The 16,478-nt window shown below is 44.1% G+C and overlaps 1 protein-coding gene across 13 annotated transcripts in view; it reads left to right on the top strand.

The window, feature by feature from the left end:
- Window positions 1-16,478, top strand: part of SRPK2 (SRSF protein kinase 2) — a 164,335-nt gene that overhangs the window by 215 nt on the left and 147,642 nt on the right. For 8 of the 13 annotated variants that reach the window (XM_077338128.1, XM_077338130.1, XM_077338129.1 and 5 more), the window contains exons 2-3: window positions 4,509-4,715; window positions 15,620-15,704. In XM_077338128.1, the coding sequence (XP_077194243.1) occupies window position 4,715; window positions 15,620-15,704 (86 nt within the window). In that variant the 5' untranslated portion in view covers window positions 4,509-4,714. Of the gene's footprint in view, window positions 1-6; window positions 215-4,508; window positions 4,716-6,397; window positions 6,463-15,174; window positions 15,452-15,619; window positions 15,705-16,478 lie in introns of those variants that run through there. The other 5 variants (XM_077338133.1, XM_077338122.1, XM_077338127.1 and 2 more) reach the window with 5 other exon arrangements.

The raw sequence follows: 16,478 nt of genomic DNA, 5'->3' as shown, positions 1-16,478 counted from the left end.
TTAATGGCAGTGGGTAGGATTCGGAAGGGGTGGGCCCGAGTAATGCTCTTCTCGCGGTTTTCCTGTCTCCTGAAGAAGAACGAAGTTGGAGTCCAGTGGCCCCTTTAAGGCCAATGGAGGCTTCTTCAGGGTATATGTTTTCGTGCGCAAGCTCACTTCTTCAGCTGCTTCTTCAGTACTTGTCTCTGGCGAATATCTATACTTATATGAGTAGGTGCGTACTCATATTTAGGTCTCACTGAAAAAGGGTTGGTGACTTCTGCTCGTTATAGCTACCTCTCTAGAATTCACAGTACTTTAAAAACTATGTAGTATCTGAAGAATGAAAACAATATAAATAAATAACAGCAGGTCTTTCTCTACTAGCTACAGTTACACAAACATATTGCATACCCAGGCTTAATCAGCTGCATGCAGTGCAGCACCCCCTTAGTAGTCATTATTTTTGTCTTGATATTAGTAACCCTGCTGTGGCATTTTCTGCTTTAACTTCAGAGATTGCTTTAAGTCTTTAGTGTTTTTTGCCAGTAAGATAGTGTGTACTGCATATCTCAAATTGTTACATTCCTTTCATCAATTTTCATTGCACCTTCATATAAATTGAATCTTTTCTTATATATTCTGCAGGGGAGATAAAATGCAGCCTTGTATGACACCTTTGCTAACAGGAAACTATTCTGTTTCTCTATATTCTGACCTCTTGGCTTTGGGATTCAGAGGCTTAGTACCTCTAAATGGAGGGTCCCCACGATCACCATTATTTATTTATTTATTTATTTATTATATTTATATACCGTCTTCCCCGGGGGCTCAGGGTGGTTTACATAAGAACAACAACAGTACATAAAACAATCTATAAACATGTGAATAACTTTACAATAATAACCGTATAACAATGTAACAGTATAAATAATATAGGCAGTACAACAATGCAACAATACAAACAGGTCCAGAGCATGTTGATGGACTTCTGAGGGGGGGAGCAGGGGCCTTTCACTCGCTGTTGATTGTGCCTGGTCTCAACCAAATGCCTGGCGGAAGAGCTCCTTTTTGCAGGCCCTGTGGAACTGTTTAAGCTCCGTCAGTAAGCTCCATAGCTAGTAGCAATTGATAGACTTATCTGCCATGACTCTTTCTTATCCCATTTATTCCTTTGACTATCTCTAAATCGTCTAGCAGCAAATTACACACTAATTACTTTCTGTGGAAAGTATTTATTTTTGTCCATCCTAAACTACTGCCTATCAACTTCATTGGATGCTCCATATATAGCACTTTGGTTGTAGTTGTTGGTTTTTTGCTTCATACAGATTGATTCTTGCTAGAATAACAAAGTTATCAGTCCTTCAGGTTCAATTGCCGTTCACAGAAACATAAGGGGAGTAAAAGTATTAAGGTTAGGGATTAATGGCCAATGCTTTCCCAGTCGTGAAAAAAGTAATTAAACGAGACCCCATCTATCTCCACCCAAGTATGGAAGGATCCCCCCAAGTTCAATCTCCTGTCCTAAGACAAGAGAGGTAAATTCTAAGTTACATTACATACGTAATTACATAATATTTTATTTATTTATTACATTTGCATATCACCCTCCCCTGAAGCTCCTTCAGTACTATTGTCCCTCATGAAATAAAATTAAGAGGGAATTGTAAAGAATGCCGATACAACAGCTAAACAAGGTTAGGCTTCGTAGTGAGATAAGAAACCAATATCTCTGTCGAGTCCTGGTGATTCCATTGTTTTGAGTCTTGTAATAACTTTCATCTCAGCAATTTCCCTTTCCAGTTGGTTCTTGAAGTTTTTCTGTAATAAAAATCTACTTTGAGGTCCTTTATTAAATGTCCTGGAAGGTTGAAGTGCTCTCCTACATGTTTCTCAGTCTTGTGATTTTTTATTTCGGACATGTGTGTATTTATTGTTTGGCAGAGAATGAGGCCCATTTGTTCTGTGTAGAGAACACAAGGGCTTGTTTGGCATTTAATGGCATATACAATGCTAGAAGATCTGCATGTGAATAAGCCTTTGATGGTGTAGTTGATGTTGTTAGGTCCAGTGATTGTGTTGTGTGAGAGTACATGGCAGCAAACCTGGCATCTGGGTTTGTTGCAAGCTCTGGTACCAGTGTCCATGTACAAATAAGATGTTTTATTGTTTTCAGTTTGAGATTAGGAGGCTGTCTTTGTACAAGAAAAGGTTTGCCCCCTGATATTTGTGGAAGATAACTGTCTTTTCTAGTACAAGTTGTAAGTCATTGATAATGCTCTGAACTGTTTTGAGTTGAGAGTTGTAGGTGGCCACTAGTGATGTTCTGTTATTTTCTCTTTTAGATGTAACTCTGCTTAGGATACACTTCTTCATAGAGAGAGAGAGAGAGAGAGAGAGAGAGAGAGAGAGAGAGAGATGCTCTGGTCATGACTGGGAGAAATGTGCAGTCCTTTTTTTGTGCGTGACCATTGCATAGCTGAATTATGACAACCTTTTGGGGTTTTCTTGGCAAGAGACATTCAGAGGTGGATTGCCATTACCATCCTCTATATAGCAGCCCTGGAATTCCTTGATGGTCTGTCTTCCAAATACTGACCATGGTTGATGTTGCTTAGTTTCCAAGATCTGACAACATAGCCTAGGTTATGCAGGACCAGGTCTGATTTATCCATTAGGCACTGTAAGCACACTGCCTAGGGACTACAGTACTTTTAGGGACCCATGAAAATGCTTCTTTTAAAATTAGAAGGGTGGGATAATGAACTTGTAGGGTTAAAGAAAAAAAATCTAACTATTAGGGCCTATGAAAATCTATTAAATGTTGTCTAAAACAGAAAAAAATGTTAAAGTATTTAAAGTTATATCAAAAAGAAGTTTTAACAATATTATTATGGTAGGAAGGGCCCACAAAGACAAAAATGGCTAAGACCCAGGAAAGTCATAATTCAGCCATGGTCAGGGCTGACACTACAAATACTAATGAATTGTTGTTGTTGTTGTTATGTGCGAAGTCGTGTCCGACCCATCGCGACCCCATGGACAATGATCCTCCAGGCCTTCCTGTCCTCTACCATTCCCCGGAGTCCATTTAAGTTTGCACCTACTGCTTCAGTGACTCCATCCAGCCACCTCATTCTCTGTCGTCCCCTTCTTCTTTTGCCCTCGATCGCTCACAGCATCAGGCTCTTCTCCAGGGAGTCCTTCCTTCTCATGAGGTGGCCAAAGTATTTGAGTTTCATCTTCAGGATCTGGCCTTCTAAGGAGCAGTCAGGGTTGATCTCCTCTAGGATTGACCGGTTTGTTCGCCTTGCAGTCCAAGGGACTCGCAAGAGTCTTCTCCAGCACCAGAGTTCAAAAGCCTCAATTCTTTGACGCTCGGCCTTCCTTATGGTCCAACTTTCGCAGCCATACATTGCAACTGGGAATACCATAGCCTTGACTAAATGCACTTTTGTTGGCAGGGTGATGTCTCTGCTTTTTAGGATGCTGTCTAGATTTGCCATAGCTTTCCTCCCCAGGAGCAAGCGTCTTTTAATTTCTTTGCTGCAGTCCCCATCTGCAGTGATCTTGGAGCCCAGGAAAATAAAATCTGTCACTATCTCCATTTCTTCCCCATCTATTTGCCAGGAATTGAGAGGGCCGGATGCCATGATCTTTGTTTTCTTGATGTTGAGTTTCAAGCCAACTTTTGCACTCTCCTCCTTCACCCGCATCAACAGGCCCTTTAGTTCCTCTTCACTTTCTGCCATTAGAGTGGTATCATCTGCATATCTGAGGTTGTTGATATTTCTCCCTGCAATCTTGATCCCAATTTGTGACTCCTCTAATCCCGCATTTCTCATGATGTGCTCTGCATATAAGTTAAATAGGCAAGGCGACAGTATACAGCCTTGCCGAACTCCTTTCTCAATTTTGAACCAGTCAGTGATTCCATGTTCAGTTCTCACTGTTGCTTCTTGACCTGCATATAAATTTCTCAAGAGACAAATAAGATGCTCTGGTATTCCCATCTCTTTAAGAACTTGCCACAATTTGTATTTAGTACATTATCAAAAGACTAGGGGCCAAGCCTGTTGCATTCAGGAATACAACAGGTAGTAGATGCCGGGGGGGGGGGGGGGGGGGATGGAAGAACTCTGTGGAACTCTGCAGGCACCTGTTAGGGATCTCACTGGCAGGTGCAGCTCTCACACAGCAGGGATTTGCAATCTCGGAGCCTTGAAGGGAAGTGGAAGGGGGAGGGGGTGGTCAGGGGTGGGGGATGGAAGTCAATTGGCTGGCTGCTGGACAGACCGGCAAGCCAGTTGGAAGAGAAGGCACTCAGGGGTAGGACAGCCAACCTGAGTGGGTGTTAAGCGCTGAGTGGCACTTAAGCCATGAGACATACTCATCCTCCAAGCCCTTATCAAAAGTATATGATGTGGAACAGATAATCTGTAAAGAGCCCAATTTGAGGGGGAAAATAACAAATTTAAAGTTATTCTCCTAGTCCTGAATTACACCTGACTTCATTTTTTTCCCAGACAATGGCACTTATGATGATGTCACAATGGCATTTTCATCTGAACTGAGCTTTGAACTGGATCTCTGAGGAAGGCTAATGTATCCCTTACACTCTATAGACCATGTGTGCTGGCAGGGGATTAATAACAAAATGCCAAGGAAGGAAAATGACGGACATACCACCTGACCTTCTCTGGGACCATATATACAACCTAGGGATACCAGAAGTAAGTGAAGACTACAAAGAGGGTTTATTTCCTTATTGATAATGTGGTGAAAATTCTACTTCAGACATTCAGGAGATCATTTCTCCATAATGGCAATTAAATCTTCATGATGGTGAACAAGATTAACAAGCTTTACACTACTAGTTCTGTTGTTTCAAGACTTCACCCTTCCTGCTCTCTGCTTGTTATGTATGCACAGTAATCTGAAGTACTAATCTTACCCTACCCAGTTTTAATTTCTACTCTTTACATAGTATAGCAATTTTCAATATTGTAAATACAATGGCCAATTTGGGCCTGCCTACGAAAAAAATGTTTTTGTTGCTTTGGAGAATACTGTCCAGTTTGCACTGCTGGTGTATGAACTCAGTAAAGATCTACTGCTCTGTTGCTCTTTGTAAATCTGGGGCACTTGTCCAATGAGGATATTCACCACGCTAATGGCTACAATGTGTTTATGGTTCTGTGAAGCTACTCCCAAGCAGAAAGTCATATTGCTAGTTTGATTGACAACATTAATAATCATACTACTGGAAATTATTATTCTAATGTCATAGAATTATAAAAACACATACATTGTAGATTTAATCAGAGGGCATTCAATTTACCAGTAGATTTCCATGTTCATCTTGCGCTTGCAAGCAGTTCACTAAGCAGTAAAACTGGAGTGAAACATAGCTGAACATGTTTGTGGTTGGCACACAATCTCTGTGGACACTAAACCCCTTAATAGCAACAAGAGGCAATCACCAGGCAACATTGTCAGTTAATTTAAATGGAAAGAACAGAAAAATAATCCTTAATCACTGTAAGTGGAGAAGCAGAGCAATAGTTGTGAAGAATGACTTACCCGCCCTTCTTGTTGAATGTAGGGTGGAGCCTGGGGAGGGCAGGGAGAAGCCTCAGTGGGTATAATAATGCCGTACATTTCTCTCTTTGAAGCAGCTGCTTTTTTCAGGGGGACTGATCTCTGTGGTCCTTAATCTTAATCCTGACAAGATGGATTGGTAGAAAGGCAGAATAAGGACTGCAGATCTCTCCTGTTTTGGGTGGGGTTTCAGTCTTCTTGAAAAGCCAGGTTTACAGTTTGGCAGTACTGTTTGACACAGCAGTCACTTAGAAAATCAGGTGGCTGTAGTGGTTAGTAGACCTTTTGCCCGGTTTTGACTGATATATCAGCTATGTTTGTTCTTCATTCAGTCAGTTCTAAATATCTAGACTGGACTTTGGCAATGCACTCGGGGCTACCCTTGAAGAGTGTTCAGAGGCTGCAGCGAGTGCAGAACACTGACTAGACTGCTGTTCAGGGCCAGCTATCAGGGGCACATGACCCCCATATTACATCAATTACACTGGCTACCAGTCCTCTCCCAAGACAAATTCAAGGCATTGGTTTTGATCTTTAAACCCTTGCCAATACTTCTGAGGAATCATCTTCTTGTTTCCTTCCCAGGAATTAAGACCACAGAGAGGAATGTATTCAAAGAAGCTTGTTTGGTGGGCATGAGAGAGAGAGCCTTTTATTGTGGCAGCCTCACAATTACAGAATAGCCTCCCCAGGGAGGTGTGCCTGGCCCCCTCATTTTCGAATGTTAGGAGGCAGCTGAAGATAGTTTTATTTGGGACTGCATTTGGTTAAGAAGATGAAGAGTTGGTTCTTATATGCTGCTTTTTTCTACCAGGAGGAGTCTCAAAGCGGCTTACAACCGCCTTCCCTTTCCTCTCCCCACAACAGACACCCTGTGAGGTAGGTGAGACTGAGAGAGCCCTGCTATTCCTGCTTGGTCGGAACAGCTTTATCAGTGCTGTGGCGAGCCCAAGGTCACCCAGTTGGTTGCATGTGGAGGAGGAGTGGGGAATCAAACCTGGCTCACAAGATTAGAAGTCCATGCTCCTAACCACTGCCGCAAATTTACTAGTTGTCCTCGATTGTGATTTCAAATGTTATGTATTTTTAATGTATTTTATTGATTGCATTTTATTTTTGTTGCAAGGCATCTCAAGCTCCATAAGGAGGAAAGGCAGCTAATAATTTAAAAAAATATAAATTGTTTTCAAATCATTTGGAGATTTTCAGACCTCACAATTGTTCATTAGCACTACGAGGAAAGAAGCTCTGTTGAGAAAGTGGAATTGAAGGCCCTGACTACGGAGAGCCACTAGCTTGTGGTGGTTGTATAAGTGCATTATATGGCATTCGTACAGCAAAACCACTGGACCAATTTGCTATAAAAATGTTCAAAATACTTTTCTACAAGTATTTGAAGGTGATATAAAAAGGTAAATGGAGATGCATGTTCTATATAGGATAATGCCCTAATAGTTTGAAACAACAGCACATAGTTGTGATTACCTACCTTCTATTTTTAGATTCTCAAGTCTGGGTTGAGAAATTCCTGAAAATTTGAAGCCTGGGGAAGACAGAGTTTGGAGAGGGGTTTCAGCTGGGAACAATGCTTAGACTCTACCCTTCAAAGCAGTCATTTTCTCCAGAGGAGTTGATCTTTGTAGTCTGGAGAACCGCTAAAATTCTAAGAGCTCTCCAGACCTCATGTGAAAGTTGGCTGCACTAGCTTAGAAATGCAAGCTGTGTTTTCTGAGTTTCAATCTTGAATGCAGCATGGAATTTGCAGTAGGAGTACAGAGAATATCAAATGCCTGGAGGTGGATAATTGGTCTTTTTTCAGTTCTGTAGATTTGACAAAGTTAATTCAAAAGAGCTCTTTATAAAGAAACAGAATTTGTTATGCTAATGAGTGCACAGTTCATAATGTTGGTTAAAAAAACACTCCTAAATATTCATTGTGAAGCTTTTTGGTCTATAGCTATAATATTCAATATCATTGTAGCCACCATTACAGTTCTATTAATGGATTGCTTATACTTGTATTTATAAGTGTCATCATGGCTAAAGTGTTTGCTTCTGATTTGTGCAATTGGTATGTTTCTAGTACAATGAGCATAACTGAAGCATGTGAAAAAGGTCTTCTGCCTCTTAGCTTGCTGACATTCTCAAAAGAGGATGTGGCTCATTCTTTTTTGATCCTATGCAGGAAATTTTCCCTTCCAGAAATGCAACTACCTTTTGCATACCTGAAATTAGGATTCTAGCAGACCCCATAGTTGAGAGACAGGTTGAGACTTGGCATGACTCATTTTCCAAATTCAGCAGCACTGTGAGATGGATATGCTACTATGCCAATCATACCATGTTTTAAACAGAGCTAGAGTCAGAGGTTGGTTAGGGTGCTCCAATGTAGTCAGCTGAGCTGTGCTTCCTGCAGTCCTGGCACCACTGCAGGGTCAGTATTAAATCTGTGGGTTCAGTAAGACATGGACACTCAACTCCAACAACTAAACAACTTTACTGGAACCAGAAGTACTGGACACAGATAACCAGAAATGTTCTATTTATATACATTTTTGAGCCTCCTGTCAAGACACACCATTGGCTGTTAACAAAGGCCTGTGATTAGTCCATTAGTACGTTCCATGATCAGCTAAGAGCCAAGGGCCAGTAAATCCCAAGCAAGGGCTCAGGATCCCAGCCTCAGGTCCAAGCTCAAAGTCTCTTGAAAATCCACACACACAACACCTGTCCCCTCTAAAGTTGGAATATACTAGAAGAAGAAGAGTTGGGGAGAGGGAAGCAGGTCCACACATGCGTGTTTGCACCATGCGCGGCCGCAAATGCGCATGCATGGCAGCTTCACGCAAGCCCCGCCCACTCTCCGCCCATTTAGCCCTTGGCCAAATATGAATACAGTGAAAGCTGTATAAAGATAGAAGAAGAGAAGAAGAAGAGTTGGTTCTTATATGCCGCTTTTCCCTACCCAAAGGAGGCTCAAAGCGGCTTACAGTCGCCTTCCCATTCCTCTCCCCACAACAGATACTCTGTGGGGTGGGTGAGGCTGAGAGAGCGCTGATATCACTGCTCGGTCAGAACAGTTTTACCAGTGCCGTGGTGAGCCCAAGGTCACCCAGCTGGATGCATGTGGAGGAGTGTAGAATCGAACCTGGCATGCCAGATTAGAAGTCTGCACTCCTAACCACTACACCAAACTGGCTCTCTAGCTGGCATACAGAACTCAGAGGGGGGGGGGTTGCTGCTGGACTGGTGGCAACCAAGCAATTACACTGTCCCGTGCACTGAATTTTACCTTCAAGTTCCTGATGCCACAGACTGGCACCTTCTTCCCCTGGGAGTCTATTAGGAGAAGTTTAAGAAGCCTCATTGAGACACAATTTCTTAAGAGTTTCTTGAGAGATTGTTGAGAGTGCTGAGCCAGAGTCTACCTCCATTTTGCAAGTGGCCCCCTGGATCTTTGATTTTCTTTCGGGCTGATGATTGCATATTTTGGATTGTCACTGTGGGGGAAGCTGCTATCTCATGGATAGTGATTGAAGCCATGTTGCATGGAGACCCATGTCACCTTTTCCTAATTGCATGTGGGGGACTGGCTGATCTGTTGTACAACAGGTGAGGACGATGTCTTTCCACATACATAACATTGGTCATGGTGGAAATGGCAGGACCACCACTCTTGACTGCGCCTACTGCTGTTGTAGGAGACTCTGGCCTATCTCTGGAGACTGGATTGGGCAGATGCATCATGGTGCACACGTTGAATGCCCTCCTTGATGGCTGGCTTCTCCCTTATGCCCTAATGATGGGTTCTGAGCCTGACTAACCTTTTGGGTGACTGGCTGCTTCTGCTGCCAGGGCCTCAACCATGGGACATGTGGAGTGGGGGAGACACTGTTTCCCAGTATCACCTTCCCAGTAGAAGAGTTCTTTTTTATACCCGGCTTTTCACTGCTGAAAGGAGTCTTATAATAGTCTTCCTTTCCTCTCCTCACAGCAGACACCATGTGAGTTAGGTGAGGCTGAGAGAGCACTAAGAGAAACTGCTCTGTGAGAACAGTTTCTAACAGCACTGTGACTAGCCCAAAGTCACCCAGCAAGTGGAGGAGCAGTGAAAGTGAGGGAATATACCCACGCAAAATAGCCTGAGGTATGCCAAAATTATTGGGTTTCACAAATGCAACTTCTACATACCTGTTCTACAAGTTGCCATAACCACTGTGAATTTTACATGGTTCAGAACCAGTGTGATTTTTGCAGGTGGAAAACCTGTATCCAAAATGCTGCTCTAGCATCTTTAGAATATCTAAATCAAACGCTGTACAATACTTTTAATTAGAAAAACCCAAATGTCACAAACTATGCTTACCACAAAACAAGTTCTCTTGAATTGTTTGTCAAGATAAATGTTCCATTTTAAAAGGGAGGGGAAGATAAATTGTTTCGAGGCATGGGATAAAGTTCAAAATCTGTAATTGAAATCTTATACTGGAAAGCAGGACGTGTTGCTGAATAAATTGGGTTGGCTTTGATGGTGCTGTGTGCAAAACAGGTTTTTTTTATTTGTACTACCAAGTTACTGGGACAAAAGAGAAAAAAATGGTGTTCTCCTTTTGTGAATGTGAGAAGCGCAGTTAATCAAATGTCTCTTCTGTACTAAACAGAACACACCTAAAACAGAACACAACTTGTAAAGTGGGGGGGGGGGGAGAGAAGTGATGGTCCTTCACAAAACTGGTGATTAAGCCATTGTATCAGTTGAGACTTTGAATAATATTACCAAACGAGTAGAGAACTCCTCCTAAACAAAGTCTCATTTGTCTTCCCATTCCTCCCTGTTGATGGGCAAGAGCAGGATTTCTGAAAAGCTAAAAGCTGCAACTGGCAATAGACGGATCTTTTCCTCATGCTGGATGCTCAGTCTTCGTTCACTGCCTTAAAGTTCACACACATACACAAAGTATCCATCAGCAGAATTAAGACCACACTATTAACATGAAATCCCCCTTCAATGATCACTGCCTTGTTGTGGCAAGGGGGCTTGCGTAGCTCAGTGAAGCTATGAGCTATGCCGTGCAGGGCCACCCAAGACAGACAGGTCATAGCTGAGAGCTCTGACAAAAGGTGATCCACTGGAGAAGGCAATGGCAAACCACTCCAGTATCTTTGCCATGAAAACTCTATGGACAGTTCCAATAGGCATAACGATATGACGCTGGAAGATGAGCCCCTCAGGTCGGAAGGTGTCCAATATGCTACTGGGGATGAGCAGACGGCTAGTACGAGTAGCACCAGAATGAATGAAGCGACTGGGCCAAAGCTGAAAGGACGCTCAATTGTGGAAGTAACTGGTGGCGAAAAGACAGTCCGATGCTGTAAATATTTTTATTCCATAGGAACCTGGTACGTCAGATCCATGAATCAAGGCAAGCTGGACGTGATTAAACAAGAAATGACATTTTAGGAATCAGTGAATTAAAATGGACAGGAATGGGTGAATTTAATTCAGATGACCATCAGGTATACTACTGTGGACAAGAATCTCGCAGAAGAAATGGAGTAGCCTTCATAATCAATAGGAGAGTAGGAAAAGCAGTCTTGGGATACAATCCCCAAAATGACAGAATGATCTCAGTTCGAATCCAAGGCAAACCATTCAACATCACAGTGATCCAGGTCTATGCCCCAACCACTGCTGCTGAAGAGGATGTTGATCAGTTCTATGAAGCCCTACAACACCTTCTAGAAGCAACACCAAAAAATGATGTGCTTATCATCATGGGGGATTGGAATGCTAAAGTAGGAAGCCAAAAGATAACCGGGATAACAGGCAAGTTTGGCTTTGGAGTACAAAATGAAGCAGGGCACAGGCTGGTAGAATTTTGTCAAGAGAATACAATGGTCATAGCAAACACTCTTTTCCAACAACCCAAGAGACGACTCTACACATGGACATCACCAGACGGTCAACACAGAAATCAGATTGACTATGTGCTCTGCAGCCAAAGATGGAAAAGTTCTATCCAGTCAATAAAAACAAGACCAGGAGCTGATTGTGGTTCAGATCATGAGCTTCTTGTTGCAAAATTTAGGCTTAAATTGAAGAAAGTAGGGAAAACCACTAGGCCACTCAGGTATGAACTAAATCATATCCCCAACGAATACACAGTGGAGGTGACGAATAGATTTAAGGAATTAGATCTGATAGACAGAGTGCCTGAAGAACTATGGACGGAGGTTCGCGACATTGTACAAGAGGTAGCAACTAAAACCATCCCAAAGAAAAAGAAATGCAAGAAATCAAAATGGCTGTCTGAGGAAGCTTTACAAATAGCTAAGGAGAGAAGGGAAGTGAAAGGCAAGGGAGAAAGAGAAAGATACACCCAATTGAATGCAGAATTCCAGAGAAAAGCTAGAAAAGATAAGAATGCCTTCTTAAATTAACAGTGCAAACAAATAGAAGAAAACAATAGAATGGGGAGGACCAGAGATCTTTTCAAGAAAATTGGAGATATGAAGAGAATGTTTCATGCAAAAATGGGTATGATAAGGGACCAAAATGGTAGGGATCTCACAGAAGCAGAAGAGATTAAACAAAGGTGGCAAAATTATACAGAAGAACTATACAAGAGCGAGCTTAACATCCCTGATGACCACAATGGGGTAGTTACTGACCTGGAGCCAGACATCCTGGAATGTGAAGTCAAATGGGCCTTAGGATGTCTGAGCAACAATAAAGCTAGTGGTGGTGACAGCATTCCAGTTGAACTATTCAAAATCTTAAAGGACGATGCAGTAAAAGTGCTACACTCAATATGCCAGCAAATTTGGAAAACTCAACAATGGCCACAGGATTGGAAAAGGTCAGTTTACATTCCAATCCCAAAGAAGGGCAATGCCAAAGAATGTTCAAACTACGGCACCATCGCACTAATTTCTCATGCTAGCAAAGTTATGCTCAAAATCCTACAAGCTAGGCTCCAGCAATATGTGGACCGAGAACTTCCAGAAGTACAGGCAGGATTTCGAAGAGGCAGAGGAACTAGAGATCAAATTGCCAACATACGCTGGATCATGGAGAAAGCTAGGGAGTACCAGAAGAACGTCTACTTCTGCTTCATTGACTATGCTAAAGCCTTTGATTGTGTGGAGCACAACAAATTGTGGCAAGTTCTTAAAGAGATGGGAATACCAGAGCATCTTATTTGTCTCTTGAGAAATTTATATGCAGGTCAAGAAGCAACAGTGAGAACTGAACATGGAATCACTGACTGGTTCAAAATTGAGAAAGGAGTTCGGCAAGGCTGTATACTGTCGCCTTGCCTATTTAACTTGTATGCAGAGCACATCATGAGAAATGCGGGATTAGAGGAGTCACAAATTGGGATCAAGATTGCAGGGAGAAATATCAACAACCCCAGATATGCAGATGATACCACTCTAATGGTAGAAAGTGAAGAGGAACTAAAGAGCCTGTTGATGCGGGTGAAGGAGGAAAGTGCAAAAGTTGGCTTGAAACTCAACATAAAGAAAACAAAGATCATGGCATCCGGCCCTCTCAATTCATGGCAAATAGATGGGGAAGAAATGGAGATAGTGACATATTTTATTTTCCTGGGCTCCAAGATCACTGCAGATGGGGACTGCAGCAAAGAAATTAAAAGACGCTTGCTCCTGGGGAGGAAAGCTATGGCAAATCTAGACAGCATCCTAAAAAGCAGAGACATCACCCTGCCAACAAAAGTGCGTTTAGTCAAGGCTATGGTCTTCCCAGTTGCAATGTATGGCTGCGAAAGTTGGACCATAAGGAAGGCCGAGCGTCAAAGAATTGAGGCTTTTGAACTCTGGTGCTGGAGAAGACTCTTGCGAGTCCCTTGGACTGCAAGGCGAACAAACCGGTCAGTCCTAGAGGAGATCAGCCCTGACTGCTCTTTAGAAGGCCAGATCCTGAAGATGAAACTCAAATACTTTGGCCACCTCATGAGAAGGAAGGACTCCCTGGAGAAGAGCCTAATGCTGGGAGCGATCAAGGGCAAAAGAAGAAGGGGACGACAGAGAATGAGGTGGCTGGATGGAGTCACTGAAGCAGTAGGTGCAAATTTAAATGGACTCTGGGGAATGGTAGAGGACAGGAAGGCCTGGAGGATCATTGTCCATGGGGTCGCGATGGGTCGGACACGACTTCGCACATAACAACAACAATTAACATGAAATACTTAGTCCACGGAAGCTTTTCCTGGAAGAACAACTTTTGTGGTAGTGCCGTTGTTGTTGTTAGGTGTGAAGTTGTGTCCGACCCATCGCGACCCCATGGACAATGATCCTCCAGGTCTTCCTGTCCTCTACCATTCCCTGGAGTCCATTTAAGTTTGCATCTACTTTTGTGGTAGTAGAAAAGAGCAAAAGTCAAGTAGCACCTTAAAGATTAACAACCTTTGTGGGATGATATGAACTGTCATCAGTCACGAAGTGAGCAGCGACTCACAAAGCTCATATCCTGCTACAAGTTTTGTTAGCTTTTAAGGGTGCTACTGGACTCCTTCTCACTGCTACAAACAGACCATCTTGACTTTTACGGAGCTATGCTTAGAATGCTAGGTCAGGACTGGGGAGACTCACTAAAAATCCCACCACTGCCAGGAATCTCATAGAAATTATCATTCTAAACAAGAGTGACATTCTTCAATGGATTCAGAAGGGCATACTTACTTATTGATGAATCTACCTTTAGTGATTGTCAATGTGATGTTGACTAACTGGCAAACAAATCTGAGTCTATTTCAAAAACTAAAAGACCTATAGGTAACCTACATTTAGCCCAATCCACTAGTCTTTTGGGTGGCTTAAACATTCCTAATATAAAACATTCGTAATATAAAAGCATACCATGATGCAGGAGGGCAAGAATGGTATACTGCTGCTTATGGTGGCACTGTCAGTGATCTTGGACTAGTCATCTGCCTGTAGCTAGCTAGCCTCATTGGGCTGTTGTGGGGACTTGTACTGTAAATACCACCCTGAGCACCTTGGAGGAAAGGCAGGATTAATAGACAGATGGATTGATTTAAAGTCCGACAGAAGATTTTAAAATAAAACTGTTTTCAATTGCCTCAAGATCAAAAGTGGGGGACCAGATGCAGTTCTCTGGGGAGGTTGTTCCATAATTGTGGGGCTGCCACAAACAAGTCCCTCTCTGCTGTGCCTACCAAACAAGCTAATTTGAATGAGAGGACAGTCAGTGGGGCTTCTGCCTGCGTTCTTAATGATTTAGGAAGATTAAGGGGAAAGATGGTTTCTCAGATAGCCCCGTGCCAAGCATTGTAAGGGTTTAAAAATCCAATCAACACCATGAATTGGGCTTGGGAGAGGACTGGTAGCCAGTGTAATTCCTGTAATATCTGGGTCACACGTTCCCCATAGTTAGCCCCAGCTAGCAGTCTAGGCAGAGCCTTCCGCGCTAGCCGAAGCCTCCGAACACTCTTCAAGGGTAGCCTTAAACAGAGTGCGCTGTAATAGTCCGGTCGACGTGTGACTAAGGCATGGGTCACTGTCGGGGTAGTACCGGGGTCTAGATCTTGAACGGGGGGATTTTTCTTTGGGCTTCTTCACGGTGAAACAGAGCAAGGCTTGAGGACACCGAAGTGCAAAGATGGGGGCTTAAGCAACTTGCCCCGCTCCTCGTTCTGGTTGCCTAGTTACCGCCCCTGCTATTCCAACTCCTCCCCTCGCCAGGCTGGGAGGCACTGCGCACGCGCAGCAGCTAACGGGGCTTTCGCGGCTCCTGGGTCGGCGCCCGGCGTTCGCCCTGGAAGCCGTGGACTGACGCGGAGGGCGGACGGCAGGCGCCCCAAAGCAATGAGCTCCCGGAAAGGTACGGCGGGCGGGGTGGCCGGCGACTGGCCCGCGTCCCTCAGGAGCGGCCTGGGGTCGTCGGAAGGGCCGGGAAGGTTTGTCTTCTTTTCCCGAGCGTGAGGCGCTGCGGCGCACCGGCCCCCGCCTGCCGTGGCTGACCCGCTTTCTTCTGCCTTTCTCCCTTCAGTGCTGGCCCTGCAGGCCCGGAGGCGCCGAGCCAAACACCCGCCGGCGGTCGGCAGGAAAGAGAAGCAGCCGCCGCACCACAAAAGGTGAGTCTGCCTGCCTGCGCGCGTGTGGTGTCCGGGTGCCCTGGCCGCTGTGGGACAGGTCGCCCCCTCGTCGCGCATTGCAGTTGCGGGCGAATCCCAAACTTCCTCCCGGCCTGCCTGCCTGCCTGCCTTCCTTGCTTGCTTGCTTGCTGGCAGCCAGAAGGCATCAGCCGCAGCCTCCCGTCCCTCCGGTTAGAAGAGCTCCGAGCGGGACTTCCTTGCTGTTTTCCTCACGGACGCTTCTCGACGCGCGTTTCGTGAGAGGGAGGGAGGGAGCTTGGCATCCTGCCTCCTCCTCCCCCTCCTGGCTTTCGCAGCCGGCGTGTATGCGTGAGCCTGCTTCCTGCTTACTCTGATATATTAAACAAAATACAGCCATAGAAAGAGAACTCTTGTGGGAACGGTAAATACTTACAAGAGAAGTTTCAAATGAGGGTCCACAGTGTCAAAGGCTTTAAGGCTAAGATAAGAAGATAGGGTTCTGGAATAAACTTTTGTATACGAATTGATATATTTATCAATTCGTATAAAGGTAAAGGTAAAGGTATCCCCTGTGCAAGCACCGAGTCATGTCTGACCCTTGGGGTGACGCCCTCCAGCGTTTTCTTGGCAGACTCAATACGGGGTGGTTTGCCAGTGCCTTCCCCAGTCATGACCATTTACCCCCCAGCAAGCTGGGTACTCATTTTACCGACCTCGGAAGGATGGAAGGCTGAGTCAACCTTGAGCCGGCTGCTGGGATCGAACTCCCAGCCTCATGGGCAAAGCTTTCAG

The sequence above is a fragment of the Paroedura picta genome, chromosome 5 (genome assembly GCF_049243985.1).
Source record: "Paroedura picta isolate Pp20150507F chromosome 5, Ppicta_v3.0, whole genome shotgun sequence".
NCBI lineage: Eukaryota > Metazoa > Chordata > Lepidosauria > Squamata > Gekkonidae > Paroedura > Paroedura picta.
The sequence above is the reverse complement of the archived record's forward strand: the minus strand, read 5'-3'. Positions and strand labels throughout refer to the sequence as shown.